The sequence below is a fragment of the Brachyhypopomus gauderio genome, chromosome 12 (genome assembly GCF_052324685.1).
Source record: "Brachyhypopomus gauderio isolate BG-103 chromosome 12, BGAUD_0.2, whole genome shotgun sequence".
Taxonomy (NCBI): Eukaryota; Metazoa; Chordata; class Actinopteri; order Gymnotiformes; family Hypopomidae; genus Brachyhypopomus; species Brachyhypopomus gauderio.
In genome coordinates, this window is record NC_135222.1 from 12,338,027 (window position 1) to 12,356,666 (window position 18,640).

General features: G+C 39.0%; 2 protein-coding genes across 12 annotated transcripts in view; both read left to right on the forward strand.

The window, feature by feature from the left end:
• The first annotated feature begins 729 nt into the window (after positions 1 to 729).
• LOC143527842 (monocyte to macrophage differentiation factor 2) lies at positions 730 to 13,415 on the forward strand. Of its 4 annotated transcripts, none has more exons than XM_077023176.1 (7): positions 730 to 963; positions 4,780 to 4,861; positions 5,068 to 5,228; positions 7,587 to 7,661; positions 7,941 to 8,042; positions 9,625 to 9,694; positions 9,841 to 13,414. In XM_077023176.1, exons 2-7 carry the CDS (start codon positions 4,784 to 4,786, stop codon positions 10,042 to 10,044), a joined length of 690 nt encoding a protein of 229 aa, XP_076879291.1. In that variant the 5' UTR covers positions 730 to 963; positions 4,780 to 4,783; the 3' UTR covers positions 10,045 to 13,414. The 4 variants fall into 4 exon arrangements, with proteins under 4 accessions (XP_076879291.1, XP_076879289.1, XP_076879293.1 ...); XM_077023174.1 differs by having other exon boundaries at positions 730 to 1,162; positions 9,841 to 13,413; XM_077023177.1 differs by lacking the exon at positions 730 to 963 and adding an exon at positions 3,571 to 4,572.
• A 401-nt stretch (positions 13,416 to 13,816) lies between these two features.
• radil (Ras association and DIL domains) overlaps positions 13,817 to 18,640 on the forward strand; it is a 31,262-nt gene continuing 26,438 nt past the window's right edge. The window contains exons 1-2 of one of the 8 annotated variants that reach the window (XM_077023181.1): positions 13,817 to 14,251; positions 16,335 to 16,901. In XM_077023181.1, the coding sequence (XP_076879296.1) occupies positions 16,367 to 16,901 (535 nt within the window). In that variant the 5' untranslated portion in view covers positions 13,817 to 14,251; positions 16,335 to 16,366. Of the gene's footprint in view, positions 14,252 to 14,297; positions 16,902 to 18,640 lie in introns of those variants that run through there. The other 7 variants (XM_077023186.1, XM_077023185.1, XM_077023180.1 and 4 more) reach the window with 7 other exon arrangements.

An 18,640-nucleotide genomic window follows, 5' to 3' on the forward strand; every position in this document is an offset into this window, starting at 1 on the left:
CTAGTGCAGGGGTACTCAAATAGAAATGATGGCGGGCCACATTTTATTTTTTCAATCACTGAAGGGGGGCGGGGTGACTGAACGTAAACTGTAGACGGGTGGGGGGGGGGGGGGTAGCGAACGCATTTGGGCGTCTGCTACGTGTTTGTTGTTGCCATAAAGGCAATCCCCGGCAGCGTCTTGAGATCGCGGTGCGCGATTTCAAAATAAGAGCGGATAGCGCGATTGAAAAAAAAAAGATTACTAAAAAAAAAACAGTTTTCAAAACTGCTCGCGGGCCGCTATTTGAGTATGGGGGTCCTAGTGTAAAGGATATTTTGAATGCAGCATTTATTTGCAAGAAACTGCCACAAGACTTTTGAATCCGCTTTATTAAATTACCTAATTGGAAACAAGTTGCTTCCTTGACTAATTTTGCTTATTACCCATAAACTCGTCTTAAATTGGGCTGAATAAAAAATGCTGCAAAAGCCACATTTTAAGTGTACACATGGGAAAACGACCTCGTAGAGCAACTGAAGTTTTCCTGTTTGAGTTAATTAGTGAATAGGGGCCGGGGTAGCCAGTTTGAGTCCAAGAGCGTTTCAGTCCGTGATCTTATGCAGTATCTTACTCAAACTCGCCTAAACTTTTAATTAGATGTAGTACTGCAGGGTAGACATTGCATAATAGTGTAGGCTAATTTAGTCAATGATGTAAATGTTATACATGTTCTTAGGGGAGTATAGGTCCAGTAACAAGCTCAACTTCAAAGCAAAACACTTCATAGAATGCTTTCTCAACAACCACCAGTAACTTCATTGAGGACTGTAATAGGATGCGGTAGCCCACCGTACAAACAGTCTGATTCCAGTAAAACGCTCGGTTTCTGCTTCTCTGACATCACTTTCTGTAGCTGGCTATAGGAAGATCGTTTTCCTTTGAGACCGTTACGTCCTCCAAGACTTCCGGATTGTACTACTGGTGAGATGAATCGCTCCGTATTTCGCCCAGCAGCCCTGTGATATTCACCGACCATTAGTGGTTTGCAGATAAATGTTTGCACGAGCAACCGATGTGTGATCGATTTTTGCACAGCAACATATTGGACTAATCTACACAGCTGCATTTTAAAATCTCCGTGCAACAGTTGCACTCACGCGATTTAAATGAATCTTGTAAGGTAAGCATGCCGTATCCTTAATCTCTGGCAACCTTAAGGTATCAAAACTGCATCCTGGTTGTGAACTCCCGGTGAACGACATATATGTCCGTTTTTTGTGTTCGTTTTTTTAACAGCTTTGTTATATGACAAACATGGATCCATACCCACGCGTGACAACAATCTGTAGGCGCTTGTGTGTTAATTCTGTCTGGAGACCAAAGAAAACAGCACATTATATTTCCATTTTAATACCCCTCATCTGTGTTTTTAATATTCAAAAGTAATTCGTTAGTATTATAGGACAAAACGCGATGTACGATTTCTCCAGACTTTGGTGAGCAATGTTTATATCTATATTCTGTGGTTTGGCTGACAAATAAACATCACATTTAGTCGGAAACAATAGTCTGTGAAACGTATTGTGAATTTGCAATTTGTCTTAGAGAAAAGCATCACAGGGCGCGGGCGGCAGCGTGTTTTTGAGGGGGGGATGTGTTCTGGGTGAACGATGTCTGTATATATTAACGCTCCTGCGAATTGCGTACGTGCTCAATTACTTGGACAAGTTACAATATCTTTAGACTGGGTATGGCTGGATTTTGTTTGGTAGGTCAAAATATTCATGCTGCTCTATTAGGTCACTAAGAATAGTAACTAGAACATGTGTAGGATGGGAGAATAGCGTGAGTAAGCTCCCAGGGTGTCTGCTACGAAATTGTGCTTACGACAGATGAGCGTTTCATATATAATTGTCTTCAGTTTTTGTGGTACCGATTACAACACACGACATTTGTTCACATTTGCAGACAAGCATAAATGACATGCTCTCTCTACACTTGTTTCAATTGGCTATACACCGTGTGAACAGAGCAATATATCTATCTCATAAGATATTTCTTACTGTATTATGGAAATACTGTCTGATCTAATATTCTGTATGGGTCAAAGTGTATTGGATATACAGTACCCTAGAGACTACAGTGACACATCTTGATCATGCTGGTTACAATACGCCATCTATCAATTTATTTCCAAGTTATATCCATGTTTATAACATCTGGACCTACGGATTTCATATTTTGATTAGTGCTTTACCTACACTAATGGAAGCAAATGTACCTTCTGGTCTTCTTCCAATCTCCTTCCAGTTTTCTGAGGCCCACAGCAATAATCAAAAACATTTTAGGCTTTTGGTGTCTGAGAAGAGCCCCGTAGTGGATGACCTGGGTGTCCTTATTGGACAAGCTGCTTCGGGACGTCTGACCTATATTTGTGCAGCAGTGCAGTGGTTACTACCTGTCCCCCTTTATTATGGTGCTGCATTGTCCCATTATGAGTCCCATTATTGTCAAGATGCTCTTGTTTTTTTTGCTTATATTATTACAAACAAGAGCATCTCTATTATTATTAGGGGTGGGCATAGATAAATTTTTTAAATCTAGATTAATCTAACTGAAATCTTGAAATTAATCTAGATTAATCTATATTAAAATGGCTCATATGCGTGCTACCCAAGTAATGACTAAAGTCCGTTTTTGAGATAGGGTTTCTTAATACAGGGGGTGCATTAGACCAGGGGCTCATCTCCTGTTTCAAAAATGCATCAATGACTGCTTGAGGAAGCTGTTCTACTTTGATACTTGAAGAAAAAAAACATGCTCAATAAAATGTAGGTTAGCCTACTCGTGTTCAACGGTTTATTCAGTTAAACATGAATTTGTAAGCCTATATACTGTACATTAAAAGGGGTTGATAACATGTTTATTCAGCTAAACATGATATTTGAAATGTAAGCCAACATTTAGTACATTTAACCTCACGGACGTAATTTGGGGGGGACTTTTTCAAAAGCCGGTTTTGGTCCTCTGCAGTTTTAACGGTTAAAAAGAAATATTTCAATAGCGACGAATCTAGCGCTAGGACCATGCAGAAAACGACCGCTCCGAGCTCCGCTCCGGTAACACTTTAGGTTCCTAAAAATGAATTTTCCATGAAGCAAACCTGGCGACTTCGTGGCTGCATCCATGTAAAAACACGTACGATTTGTAATTGACAGGTTTGAAAACTCGTTCTCGCCCCTACTGTGCAATTTGGTTAGGAATACAGCCGAGCTAAACTATCAAGTTGAAAGTCATCATAGTTTGCTTACCCATTTAGACCCAGTTCCCAACCCAACTTTAAGAATAGATTAACGGCGATAATTTTTATATCGCCCGATAAGAGTATCAAATTAACGACCGCCGTTAACGCCGTTAACGGCCCACCACTAATTATTATTATTATTATTATTATTATTATTATTATTATTATTATTATTAGGAGCTGCAAGCTTATCTGATGGTGAAATAACAGGACGAACTTGTTATTTCACACTGTATAAATTTGCAGTGCAGGGAGCAGTTGGTGTGCTTTGCATAATTGAAGAGAAAACGTATGAGTCATCTCCCTGGGCCCTCTCACTGCAAGAAGCAGAAAACCCTTCAAGTTATATCTGATCAGTGCAAAGTGAAACTCTCAGGATAATGTCCGGCGTGAGCCAGGAGGAGAGGTGCAGTCTGCGTCTTTTATCAGGTCCAGAACCTTGCAAGGGCACTTAGCTGGACACTCTGTTTTAAATGTGTTGATAAATTATTAAAGTGGGAAGCTGGTAACTCCCATGTGAATGAGGGTGTGGTGTTGCCGGGGACTCCCGTGTGAATGAGGGTGTGGTGTTGCCGGTGTGAATGAGGGTGTGGTGTTCCCGCCGACTCCCGTGTGAATGAGGGTGTGGTGTTGCCGGGGACTCCCGGAGTGATGAGTGATGGAGAGAAGAGGTGAACCGAAACTATTTTCTCCAGGATTTGCAGAGGAATTCTGCACCTCAAGCTCTGCAGATCCATTGGTTTCTGTGGCAACGGTGACATCACTCCTGCACAGAAACGTGTGTGTGTGTGTGTGTGTGTGTGTGTGTGTGTGTGTAAAGGAAGGTAGAATCCTCTGTCATGGTTCTCCATGGTTACCAGCTGTTGCCAAGCAACTGAAAGGCATGGTAGTGCTCAGCAGAATCAGCTTAATTTTGTCAAGTTACAGGTCTAAATCATTATTCACATGACATGGCTGCTTCCTTGATCACATGACTTAAAGTCATTAATTACTGGTCCCCATTTGCAGTTCGTCAAGCATTTCAAATAATTGCTTCATTTATGAGGGAGTTCATCCTATTCTTACGAGAGTTTTGAGAAACATTATATGCTAAAATGATTTAAGTATAAGGATAATTGCTGAGACGAAACAAAGGCTCCACTAGGTGAGGGAACTGCATTGTTCTCAGCCACCAGGTCAAATAGGCCTGGGACTAATGGCAGCTCGTTTAATTGAGCAGATAGAGTGCTGATATCTCCATTAAACTCACCGCAAGGATAACTTTGATGATCTCAGAGTGAATTACGGTAAGTAAGTTTGGAATTTGTTTTTTTACAAGTAACACAAGTACTATTGCCTTTAAATAATGCAGACTTGTTTGGGTCAGGTTCACACATGAATTGGGTTTCTGTGTCCTGATTTGAGTTTTGACTATCATCTATATGTTGGTGGTCCTGCTTTTGTATTACACTCCCTTTGTCATTACTTTGAATTTTATTTTCTCCAATTTACAGATTTATGAACAATCGTGCCCCAGCTAACAAGAGATATCAGCCAACAGAATATGAGCATGCGGCCAACTGTGCCACACACGCGGTGAGCACGTGCACCTTGCCAGATAAGTGTGTCTGGCCTGGTTTTTATCCTCAAACTGTTTAGCCTCAAACTGTTTTAGAACTCTATGACTGTCTTTCGTCTCCCCTGCTGTTTGGAATCTGACATCATTATAGGTTATTATATACACTACTGTGTTTGAGCTTTTTAAAAATAATTCACGTGCAGTGAAAGTTTGTTTTCTATAGCTGTGGATCATGCCCAGTATCATGGGTGGAGTGTTGCTGTACTTCCTCTCTGACGACCAATGGGAGGAGGTATCCGCGTGGCTGTATGGAGCGGGGCTGTCCAGCCTGTTTATCATATCCACAGCGTTCCACATCATCACCTGGAAAAAGAGTCACTTACGGTACACACACTCTCATGCAGAAATGTTCCTTCAAAAACATTTTTAATTGTTTATGTGAAAAATTTGGAAATATTTTTCAGAAACTCACACCAGCTGTTTCCTGGACAATTCTACAAAACAGAAAAAGTGGAAAAAATACTGAGCATGTGATCAACTTCATTCTTCCAAAAAGTCTAGAATTTAAAAATTTTTAAATGATTGTGACAAAAACTATACAATGTACAATTTTGGACAAAATTAAGAGAACATGCTACATTATACATTTCACTGGTTTTACTATTTACAGATATATGTTTTAATAAAATTAACATTGGACTGGTCATATATTTACATTGGTCATATATATAGAGATTACATTTTGGGGGGGGTCTTTAATTGTTAAGTATTTAACCTGGTTTCAGAAGCACAGTTAATGAAGGACCCCTATCTGAAACATCCTGTTACAGTTTTGTATGACTGCTAACATGCGTTTCCTAATACTTGAGATACATTTTCAAAACTTTAAACACAGCAACACATTTACCTCATACAAATAGCCAAATAGTTAATATCCTGATCAAAAGCACAGTTTCTTAACTAAATACCAAGTCTGCATTTCACAAAGCAAACAAAGTTTTCTCTTTATACACCAACTTTGTTAAAACACAGCAAACCTGGTTCAGTATCCAATCATTCTTTCAAACACTAGCACAGATTCTCTATTCGAGATGAACATAGTCAAACCACTGTCAAAAAACATTTGATACAGAAAAGGTATTACATGTAATATTTTACTCTCTCCCAGCAAACATCAGACATTTTACAGTAACATCTGTTGTTTTCTTAGTTGTAGTTTTTTTTTTTTTTACTGTAAACCGATTGATTTGGACTTTTTTTTATGTGTGCATTTTTGGCAACATACTATCTACACAAAGAGTGATATTTACTGTTAGGTACTATATGGAATGTAGATTAGACAAAAAAGGAGTCAGTAACAGTTTTGCAGTAAAAGTTATTTACTGTATTAGGGACATTACTGTAAATTGTAGCCTAACCCAAAAACCCCCCCCAAAAACTACCGTAATTGTAAACATAATTAGCCATGGTCCCATATGTGTAGAAATACACATATACAAAAAAGCCACACAATGGGGGAAAAAAACAGGATACAAAACTGGACAGTCTTGTTACGTGTAATCTAAACGGTCTTCAGCAGTTGGCCACATGTTTTCATCCACATCACATCTGATGTTGGCCCTTGCCATGCACCTGGGATAGAAAAGCTTGGTATGCCTTATTCACCCCTGGCAGTCTTCAGCTGAAATGTCTCTGCAGCAGGGATTCATTGCATCTAGGAGGGACATTTGGTCATGGGGCCGATGATCATACACCTTCCACCTCCAGATTGAAAAAAGTTCCTTAGTGGGGTTGAGGAAAGGCGAGTAGGGCAAGAGGAAAAGGGACATAACTCTTGGATGGTCTATAAACCAGTTTGTGATGAGAATGACCGAATGCTACATTGTCCCATCACAAATGTCCCCGTATTTCCTCCCACCTGTTCCATTTCTGTTTCTGGAACCAGTTGTTGGTAGAGTTAATTCAAAAACAAAAAAGAAAGAGGTCATTGTAATAGGGACCAATCTGGCATTTGTGAAGGACCAAACCAGCACTTGAGATTGCAGGACAAATGGTTATATTTGCTCCTCTCTGACCTGGTACATTACTGTACTTCATTTCATTTCATTGATCTATATGTGCACAAAATGTGTATTGCAGTAATAGCTTTTCAATTGCCTTTGTTTTTGCAGAACTTTGCATTTTATACAATATTTAAGGTTTTGAACCTTAGGTTTTCATTTTTGACATGCTGTGTGCAAGCATTTGTAAATAAGACACAAATGATACAGAATTTTGTTATTGGATAACCTTGTGTGTATAGAAAATGTAAGCATTATAGAAACATGTAAAATGACTGCATTTCGTGCAAAAACAACATGAATTGTGCTAATTGTATAGCCACTGAAGACTGATGTTGTGTTTACTGTGTTTAGAGTTTTGAAAATGTGACTACAGATTGGACAAACGGATGTTAGCAGTCATAAAAAACTGTAAATCTGGAAATTATGCTGAATGTAAGTTATATAAGTTATCAGGATAAAAAGCTGTATCTGTAAAGCTGACCAGGTTTCTGTTTGGTTAAAATGTTTCTTTGGCATTGCCAGATTGTGTTGAGTTGTACAAGTTTCTTCAACCGAGATGTAGATGTGCATTCACATATGTGGAAAAGGGAAAAGAAAACATTGGACATCATTTTGGACACTGTTCTGGGTTGTTCCTGGTACTTTATGGTCCCTTATATGAGCGTGTTTTTCCTTCTAGATCAGTCGAGCAGTGCTTCCACATGTGTGACAGGATTGTTATCTATTTCTTCATTGCTGCATCCTACACTCCCTGGTGAGCCCATTCTGAATTGCCCAGTAGGATTGTGAGACATGGACTTTTGTTATTTTGCTCAGTAATTATGGAGACATTTAATATTTTTTTGTCCAAACAGACCACTCTGAAATATACCCATTTTATATTGCGTTTTGGCTTGGTGTGGGAATCATTGCTGTGTGTGTGTGGTGTGTGTGTGTGTGTGTGTGTGTGTGTGTGTGTGTGTGTGTGTGTGTGTGTGTGTGTGTGTGTGTGTGTGTGTGTGTGTGTGCGTGTGTGTGTGTGTGTGTTTGTCAGGCTAACTTTACGGGAGCTCGGTCCGTGGGCTGCTCACATGCGCTGGGTTGTCTGGGTGATGGCCTCTGGAGGAACTACATATGTCTTTTTCTTTCATGAGAGGTGTGTTTGTGCATGTGTGTTTATGCAAGTGTTTGTGCATGTGTGTGTGTGTTTGTGTTAATGCAAGTGTTTGTGCATGTGAGTGTTTATGGAAGTGTATGTGTGTGTTAATGCAAGTGTATGTGTTAATGTAATGTAAGTGTCTGTGTGTGTGTTTATGTAAGTGTTTGTGCACGTGTGTGTGTGTTTGTGTTTATGTAAGTGTTTGTGCATGTGTGTGTATGTTCTTGTGCATTTAGTGCATCAGTGTGAAGTACCAGAATAGTGTGAATGTTTTTTTTCTTTCACTGTCTTAATAAACAAAAAGGTTTTTTGTAAACAATGAGAACAGATTTTAGTGACCAAACTGTTTATTGCAGATGTTTATAATAATTTTAAGAATTAAAACAAAAGAAGATACATTCCTTGGTAGCTGTTATGCCAAATTGTTCAGATGACTTTAGTCAGACTGTTTTGTATTGGTTTTAGCCATTTGGTTTAGAATCTATATGACTACATTAATGAATATTCATGTGACCAACAGGTTCAGAGGTCAGTAGCCCCAGTTCTGTGTATGAAAGACAAAGTTGCTTCAGATAGGAACTTTGTTACAGACAAATGCAAGTCTGCTGGTCTAAGTCAAGGAGTAAATGAATGGCTTTTAATGGCTTTCACACCACAGTAATGTCTGTGTGTGTACATTAGTACATGACTTTTTGATTTTTTTTCTCAAACATTATTTCCTGTATCACGAATGAATGAACTTTTGCCTATTAATGACTAAAATGACGTTTATTCCATTAAAATATTGAAAAAGGTCACGCACAAACCACTTTGAAATGTTATTTATGTAGGCATTTTAGCATTTTGTCATTGTATTAGCTATATATACTGTATATATATATATATATATATATATATATATATATATATATATATATATATATATATATATATATATATATACTGTATATAACATAAGTCATGAAACCGACTTGTGCAATAATTTATGTAGCAGAGAGATGTATAGAATTTTTCAGAACATCGTATAACGCTGTGCGCCGTCAGCTAGGACAGTAAAATCATTTTGTGCGTGAGGTTTTTTTTATCAAATTGCCTTGAATGTAATATTTTATTTAATCTTAAATGAAAGCTCATCAAATTATGATACAGGGAAACGAGGTTGTATAAAAGTCACCACTCTAGTGTACATGTATGCAAAATAATAATTATGAGAAGACAATTCACAAGATTCAGTTAAGCACCGTGGTCCATTATGTGGCCTTTTTGCAAATGTGGTTATGCAATAACTTTTCTAAAAACAGTAGCATACCAATAGAACATACTGGACCAGACTCCTAGACTCAGATTAAGCCTAAACATAAACCAAAAAGATAATTTACCACTGGCACTGCACATTTAATCCAAGTCTCAATCCATGTCTTGTGTTCTGGTTTGCAGTACCAATATGAAATTAAAAAGAAATCCATGTTAGATATAGTTACATAACTGATCGGACACTTCAAATTGGTTACCAGCAAACTAAGTTAACGTCAAAGAAAACTCCCCCTTTAATGTTTATTAATTCTGCCATGTGTTGTAGGTATAAAGTGGTTGAGCTGGTCTGCTACACAGCAATGGGGGTGTTTCCTGCCTTGGTTGTCCTCTCCATGGTAAGAGGCGTCCCATCACATTACTGTAACAGATGATAAATGGATCCTCTGACAAATAACTCTTCCTGTGCCTTCCCCTCTCTCTCTCTCTCTCTCTCTCTTTCTCTGTCTATCTCTCTCTTTCTCTCTCTATCTTGTTCTCCCAGACGGATAGAGCGGGTCTGTGTGAGCTGTTGGTTGGAGGTGGGTGTTATGTGTTGGGGATGGTTTTCTTTAAAAGTGATGGAGTGGTTCCTTTCGCGCATGCTATATGGCACCTGTTTGTTGCCATGGGAGCAGGCATCCATTACTACGCCATCTGGAAGTACTTGTACACACCTGTCAATCAAAAGACCAGCACAGCTCGGTGACAAACATGTGTGCATACACACACACACACACACACACACACACACACACACACACACACACACACATATTCACTTACCTTGCAGTGTGGTGAAAAGAACTGCTGAAATGTTTAAGTACAAACACTGTAATCTCAGAAAAAATCTATTTGAGTAAGGATGGGAGAGCGGTTCATTCAGGAATATTGAGTTCCACTCTGCTGACAGGCAGTGTATCTGCAGTCGGATTTCATTTAACCACTAAAGACACAAAGAAATATAAGGTAAATTCGATTAGCAAATTGTCAAATCATTTGTCCAGTCAAATAAATGTTTCTTACTATTTAAAAATGCTTCATAAAACTACATAAAACTATGGACCTTAGAGCTATAAGGATACTTGAACTTTCACCTCAGTTTTAAGACAAAGAAATACAAAAGAAAGTATTTCTTTGTTTCTCTTTTTATATGTCTGCCACTGCCAAAAGGGACTCTCTCTACTGCTAAGCAAGAGAGGAGGATTTCCTTCCTAATATTGTTTACGCAGTACTGTTTCCAGTTGTGAACAGTAAATGGCCACTGCCATTGTATCTATAGAATCGTACAGCCATTTACATTAATATACTGTATTTCAGTGTTCATGTCCATGTGAAATGCCACAAGTGCTTCAATGACAAAAGCTCACAATTGAGGGCAGCTGTCATTCCAGAATCTCACCTTGAAAGGTTGAAGATCTGGTCCAGTTTTGCTGCTTTATGTTTTACCTGAAAAGTTGACCCACATACCTTTTTTTCACAAGCTCTGTTTTTAATATGGTTGGTCCAAAATTCTCTCATTTACTTAAATTTTCCTGATATTTGATCCAGGAATACCATAGCAATATTCCCCAGGGTCGTTGTTAACCATTCATAACGACTGGCCACACCCCCAGGATTGTCCACACTTTTGATTGGCTAAAGTAGCAAAAGTTCTGCTCTCAGGGCAATCCCATTGACTGGCATCATTTCCATCTCTCTAACAGTCCCCTGTTGTGCAACCACACTCAACCATAATAATACAAAAACCCTAAAATTGCTAATATGTAAATTGCTTACAAGTGTAATTTTATTCACACTTGTAGTTTGCCTTAGATAAAGTCTACATTATTATTATTAATACTATTATTATTATTGTTATTATTATTACTATTGATAATAATAGTGTATGATATTCAGTGTTCATTGTTCATAGTATCAATAGTGACCAAACAGTATTGCTTTGAATAAAATCTCTGGACCTTTTGTACAAAAAATATTTTTATTTTAATTTATTAGTTTGTAAATATTGTATATGTTTTCTGGCAATTTAACATCGAGCTGTTTAATATTTGTTCATTGTGTCTCAATGCAATGATGTTCATATTAATTAATGCTTTTATTCTTACAAAAGTTAATTTGATACAGTCAAATTTGAATTTGAAACTGAAAAATAACACCAGTTGGTATGCATGTTGTACTGTAAGCATAAGGTGTAAAACCTTTCAAGAAATATCTGTTCTATTGGATTAAGTCCCAAAGTGGTCTCAAATGGTTTCCAAGAAACAAAAGTGGAGAAAAATGGCAGAGGCCATTGAAAGGTCAGAGGTCAAACAAATCATAATGAAAAGCAGAAATTGCATTAAGTACGAACTGTGTCTGAGGTAATGCCACAGATATTTACCGAAATGCTTCACAACAGGTATTTGAGATGAAAGTCACAGAATAGAGATGCATCTGCATCTGGTGGGTTATTTTCAAAGAACTGTCCTGTGGGCCTGTCATATTGGCCAGTCGTGATTTCACTTGTTTTAGATGATTTACAGGCTGAATCTTATTGCCAAGGCTTTTCTTTGGATTTAGCACTTGAAAAATAAATTTGTTTCATAGATGAGGGGAGTTTTTCTAAAGCCTAATTGGTTCTCAAGGGTGGTCAGCAGTGACTGAAAATACACCTAGAAACTTCTTATATAAAATTGTGAATAATTTTCATGTTTAATAATGAATATAAAGAAATTTGAATATTATAGTAATTCTCTCTTTTTTATGGTTGCGATTGTTTCCTGTTTGGGATTTGGTATGTACAGGCTAAATTTGATTTAAGGATGAATCATTTATTTAAATGTCAGGTACTGAGAAACTTCAGATTTTTCATAATGTGTATGTTTTATGCTTAAGTGTTCAGTTCTGTTATGTCCTCATATGTTTTTTGCCACAGTACACATTTGGTACCTTGGCAACTCAGGCCCTGGCAGACTCAAAATCAAATCATGTTTTCTACATCACAATGCTGTCAAAGTAACACAAAAATTAAAGCCTGAACAGAACAGGGTACCTGGTGTACTGTGTATATGAACCTAGGACCCAAATGAAGATCTGGAGAGTTTTTAAAGTATTTTTTATAATCACCATCACATAAGCAGACAGATATTTTGCCCAGTATAAAGTGCAACTTTTAACTCAAAGACTATATATATATTTATTATAATGACAATGATATTTATCGACTCCTTTCAGTGTTTTAAATAATTTGATATTTATACTACTGTAGTTTTTAGATATTGTGACTCGTTGTGCCCCCTTTTCCCCCTTCCATGAATTATTATTTTGGAGTTAATGTGTTTACTTGAAGACTCCATCTTTCCCTTTTTACTGCATTACAAGAGGACACTTCTTTCAGTCTGTCAACAACATCTTAAACTCAAGCTCATACTGCCACTGGCACCGAGTCTGCAAACCCGGTTCAGCTGCAAATACAGATATAGATATGGAATTCAAAGTAATATATCAGAACAAAATCAATGATATACTTTATTATGGATGAATCCATAACTGAGATTTAAAATGGATTGCCTTATTGCCATTCAATTTGGTTATTTTTTTTTACTTCAGTCCTAGTTTGTCTGTAACAGAATGATGACCGAGCTACATTTGATTCGTTAGTACAACAGTACAAAACAGTACATTAACACAAATCTGGTGTAGGTTGAAATGCCAAAAAAACCAACTGAAAAGTCATTATAGGTATCATTTGTGCCTTTTCTAGTTTTGCCTTCTTTCAGAAGTTTTGAAATGTTCAAAGCTTTGTGGAGCCACCCTGCCAAACTGCTAATACCTATGTTATATTACAAACTATTACAAAGGAACATGTGTGATAATGACTTTAAAATGGGACTTTTGTGATTGTGATACTGCTGCAGTGTTTGTAGTGCTGCTGATTTTCAATGTCTGTACATGTGTATTTTATATGTCTCGACATATAACAATGCTTTTACCTTATTGTCATCATTTTGGTGTTTATTACCATTTTGGAATTGTTTTTTTTTTTTCATCTCAGGCCTGCTTCTCTGTATGTAAAAAGTATTCCAGGTGGCACAAAATCTGAATAATCTTAAATCTCCATCCCATAATAAACACACTTTGGAACAAAACGTGGCTCTGAAAAGGACTCTTGTCTACACAAACATGAGACCATTTAACCAGCAACCAACATCGTGATTCTCAGATCAGAAAGTAAAAGGCCTGGTATGTGTGGATCTGATGCTCCTATCAACGTTCCAAAAAAGCACTGCACTCTACAAAATTCCACAACCTTAAAGTGAAAGATTATTTCAGCAATGTCAAATGTTTATACAACATATACCACCTGTGAGACCACATTGTGGTTGAATAGTTTTATTTGTTTATTATTTGTTTACTCTAAAAAATAGTAACCATAAACCAGAAGAAGCTAATACTAACATCTACTCCACAGCCATTTGGGCGCCATTTTACTCTTTCACTTTACGCCATTGTTTTATTGCTTTAAACACTTTCTCGCCTCCTCTAGCTGCGGAGTACATCCCATCCACCCGAGCCTGCTTAGCGGGCTTATTTGAGGCGAATGCTACTATGTGCACGTGCCACTTTCGGTTTAGTGCGAGTCTTCCAAGTTCTCACTTCGTCTTTCTCCGGACGTGTTCGGCGCGGTGAATGCAGACGCACAAGCTTGCAGACAGCAGAGCGTAGCCTATGGAAACGGGCAAATAAAAGAAAGGGCTAAAGCGATAAAACAGCGAAGCAGGGTGAAAGAGGTAGTAGTGAAAACATATATATTAGCAGACTCTCCTCTGAACTGACATATGCGACAAATCTCAATGCTGATGGATGTACAACGCGTTAGGACTAGCATATAACTGGCAGAGCGCGTCGGAATGAGCCTCGTTTCTGCAATCAACGTGAGTATCTCCATGTCGGTCCAATGTATTAGTAATTTGGGTGTTTGAGAGAACAGGAATCAGTTTTGAAACTATACAGTCTAATGCCTTACACTAATCATGGCGAACTTTTGTGTTATGTTGCTTGCGGTGACGTTGTTACCTTAATGTTATTATACAGGTAGACATTGACGCATTCCATAACAGTCATGGGGCGGAACTCCCTTGTACTTCGCCCTCCCACTGAATTAGTTTTAAAACGTTTCAAATGTTTTGAGAAATGTCAGTAATAAGAGTCAAGCGAGCGGCTTGTGATGGATCAGTGATCAGTGTCTGGTGGCTGAAGCCCGGATAAGACGCAGAAGCGGATTAGGGCTCGTGAGCAGGTGCCTTTGTGTCCCCGCGGCGTTGCTAGTGGAGACCCGCAATAGCCCAACTAACTGGACTCGCGAACGGGCCGACACTTGTTTTAAATGAGATGCTCTAACATGATCCCGCTTTCCAAGAGGATGAAAATGTTGACCTTGGTAATGACGCTGCTGAACCGAGAATATTTGGTCTTGTTTATATACTCTGTATAAATATTAATGATAACTGAGACTAAATTCTGACTTTTTGAGAATTATATTCGTTTGTCACCATAGCCAGTAATTCGTTTCTTGGGCTGCTGGGTTTCACAAGCACAAGTGTCTCTCGCCATTCAGTTAGTCTCTGGAGACTTGACACTCTGAACACATGACATGCTAAGAGAAACCCAAACTCTATAGGATTTTAATATATCTCAAAAATATAACAAGTGTGAAATATATAGCAGCTACCCAATGCGTGCCATGTTTGAAAAGGCTGAGCGAGCTAATGGTAGAGTATTTCTACACACTAGCAGATGGTCAAAGTCTCCGTCAGATTGCCGAGTAGTGGAGATTTTAGCTGATGCAGTCTCCCTCTCTATATATCTCTCTCTCTTTTTGTTCCACACGAAGGGCCCGTTTCTTTCATAACTGCAGTATCATGAATGCAGAATATGTCCCTGTTTGCACACACTCACTCACACACACATACACGCACGCACGCACGCACACACACACACACACACACACACACACACACACACACACACACACACACACACACGGATACACACATACTCACACACAGACACTCACACGCATACACATGTGTCTAAGGGTCTCATTTGTACAGCTCCGTTCTGTGGATTCCTTTACCCACCACTTTGTAGCAGATGCCCAGGAGACATAATATTCTGCTGGGTTGTAAGGCCAGTGAACCACACTGAATTTGCATAGAGCTGGAAGGAACGTTTGCAGTTCCTTTATAAAGAGGTAACAGTATGGTGGCATCTTTATCATCTTTTTTCAGCTCTGCTATTCACATATAACATAGTTTCCATTAGCAGGTTTTCCATTCGACATTCGGCAACATCCCTGTTTGCTTTCCCCCCACTATGTGTGTGTCTATGTGTGTCCCTTTATCAAGTTAAATATCATACAGTGATCAGGGGGACTGAAAAAATATGATACATTTTTTCATTAGCAAAAGGCGCTAAGTTTACATTGCCACTTTTGCCACGCCAGAATAAAACAGCCTACCTATTATACAAACATTTCTGAGTGAGTGGGAGAATATGTGTTAAATATTTTGTTCTTAATCTTTCTCACAATCAGCATGTATAACAGTGTTCTTGATAATGTGCCTGTCCTTTGTGTTGGTTGTTTTTAACCCCCCTAACCAATGTATTCATATCAGCCATTCTAGGTTTTATAAGGTGATTTAATTAACGTTCCACATTCAGCCTTCTACAACCTTATCTAGAGATCGGGCTGCATTTCCACTTTTAAGATGGCCTAGAAGAATTATTCCCAGATCTATTTCTGAGAATGTTAAGGACTGTACATCATAACATTGTCTTCCATAACATAACGGACCAACTGGACAGCTAATTAGCAAACATTCATCAGGTCAGTAAAGTGGATCAAAGGACCTGAAATAAAAGTAAAACTGGAGAGCATTGTGGGTCCCTAAAGCTGATGAGACCACTCCCCCATACTGCATGGCTCTCTTTGATGTTCTTTCATGGTTCTCTCAGTTCTAGTTCTTTGTCCAGAGCAGCCTGGCACCATGTTCTACGGTTCTTCTGCTGCCAGCATGTCCCTGCCCTCCAAGAGCCGCATGAAGCGGCAGAGCCGCACCTTCACACAGGTCCTGTACCGGACGCTGAGCTACCGCGACCGCCGCTCCATCACAGACCTCCCGGACCAGGTACGGGATGATCCCGCCGAGCTCTCCACCCAGACCTCTGCACCTGGAGTGCTGAAGATCTTTGGAGATGAAATAAGCGCTGGCGCTAACTACAAGAGTGTTTTGGCGACACCCCAATCAAGTGCCCACGAGCTTATTAAGGAGGCTCTGGAACGCTATTCGCTAAACAAGGCTTCTGCCAGCAGTTATGTCCTGTGCGACGTAATCGGGCGATTTGAGGGGGTGGACCGGCGATGGAGGACTGAATGCTTGCGAGCGTTAGGCAGCAACGAGAAGCCCCTCCTCCTGCAGGATCTGTGGAAGCCGAAGGAAGGTTTCGCACGTCGTTTTGAGCTGAGGAGGAGAGTGGAGGTGGAGGAACTGGCAGCCAAAGAGAAAGACACAGTGACTGCAGGTAACACACATACACTTAGACACAACAAATATAAACAAGCATTACTGCTGTTGCACCGTTCTAAATATATATCTCACTTTCTAGGACAAAGGCAAATAACTGTCACTTGCCAATTTTCCCATTGTTACCTTATGAGAAATGCTTGTCTTAACTTAAGTTCCAAGTTTAATTCCAGCCTTGTTACCATGACCTGGATCTTCCCAAGATTAAAATAAAGATGTAGTGTAGTATACTGCACAAATGACTTCCCATTGAAATAAAGATGTAGTGTAGTATACTGCACAAACGACTTCCCATTGACATAGAAACTGTTCTTATTTCATAGTTGCTGTTTACTGCCCATGCAGCAATCAGTAATTTTTAGTGGGTGAAATATTTCTTTAAACACTGTGGCCAGAACAGTTTTAGTTTGTAAGCTTTGGTTAATTTATGAAGTGGGTATAATGTCTCTGTATAAAGAGTTCAATTGGAGCAGTGTGGTTTGGTCACCACACAACATGTGGTGGATGTTCAAGCAGACCAGTAACATAAAAATGATTTTATGAACAATATTATGTAAACATCATATACCCAAATAAAATTCATTGCATATTAAAAATGTATGGTGCAGTTATGTGGGCATGTGGTAGTCTGAATATGAGTTTAAGGATTGCAGATTTTTAATTTATGTAAGTGTGTACAAGAAAGTGCATTACTTTAATGGAGAAAAATATAGCTTTTTTGTTACTCAGACATGACAGAGTCAAAGACTGAAGGTGGAGAAGCTGTATCCTCACCACCCACAATCCCACCCCTGTGGCCCCTCCCACCCATGTGGCCCCTCCCCCTTCTGCTGTCCCCTTGTCCTGTATTGTCCACCTCAGCATTTGCTGAAGGGACTGAGGATGCTGTGAGCTTTGTTTACAGTTGAGCTGCAACTGGCGACATCCTTTCCCTTGCAGTGCTATTACTCTTTGTAGTGTTAATACTCTCAGAATATTAAGGCTTTGTCAGTGTTTGTGGTTTCGTAATGTAACTGTTCGATGCAGAAATTCAGTCTCTTGTTATCCAAATGCACCATACATGATTTACTGAATAACTACATTTTTAAGGAAGTCAGCTTTGACATTTCTTCTTGTGTTGTTGTAGTGATATTTGGAACCGCTATTGAATTATTCCTCATGTTAACTCTGAGATATGGTGGAGAATTCTCTCACTCTTGAGATCCAAGTCCTCACACTGCAAAGTATCAGAGCGCAGAAAAGCATCACTCTCTTCCTCTCTCTCTCTCTCTCTCTCTCTCTCTCTCTCTCTCTCTCTCTCTCTCTCTCTCTCTCTCTCTCTCTCTCTCTCTCTCTCTCTCTCCCTCTGTTTGCCGTGGTGCTAAATTACAAATTTAACAAGATGGCAGTTGAGCCAAATACAAAGTGGAGCTAAATCAATACCAGCAGTAGCGTTAGTCTGGATAATTTATCCTCAGGTTGATCTTTTACATGCAAAGGCTTTGTATGTGTTTGTGTACGTCTCTGTGTGTCTGTGTGTGGACTATCTGCAGCTCTGTTGTGGAACTGACATTCTAGAAGTATGCAGTGTAAGTAGAAGGGTAGAAGGGGGAAAGCTAGCCTGGCTTTGTGTGACTTAACCCTTCTAAGCAAGCTACTGAAAAGTCCATGAGTTGAACTTCCGGTTTTAATGTGTTTTGCTTGTTTGGCACTTAGCTGTGCAAAAACAATAAATCATTTCGCAAATGTAGCCCAACT

What these genes read in the sequence shown, in the direction of transcription:
- LOC143527842 (XM_077023174.1), top strand. An exon ending in TGGAAAAAGAGTCACTTACG is followed by an intron (nt 5,229 to 7,586) that starts GTACACACACTC and finishes TTTTCCTTCTAG; the next exon opens with ATCAGTCGAGCAGTGCTTCC. An exon ending in GCTGCATCCTACACTCCCTG is followed by an intron (nt 7,662 to 7,940) that starts GTGAGCCCATTC and finishes TGTGTTTGTCAG; the next exon opens with GCTAACTTTACGGGAGCTCG.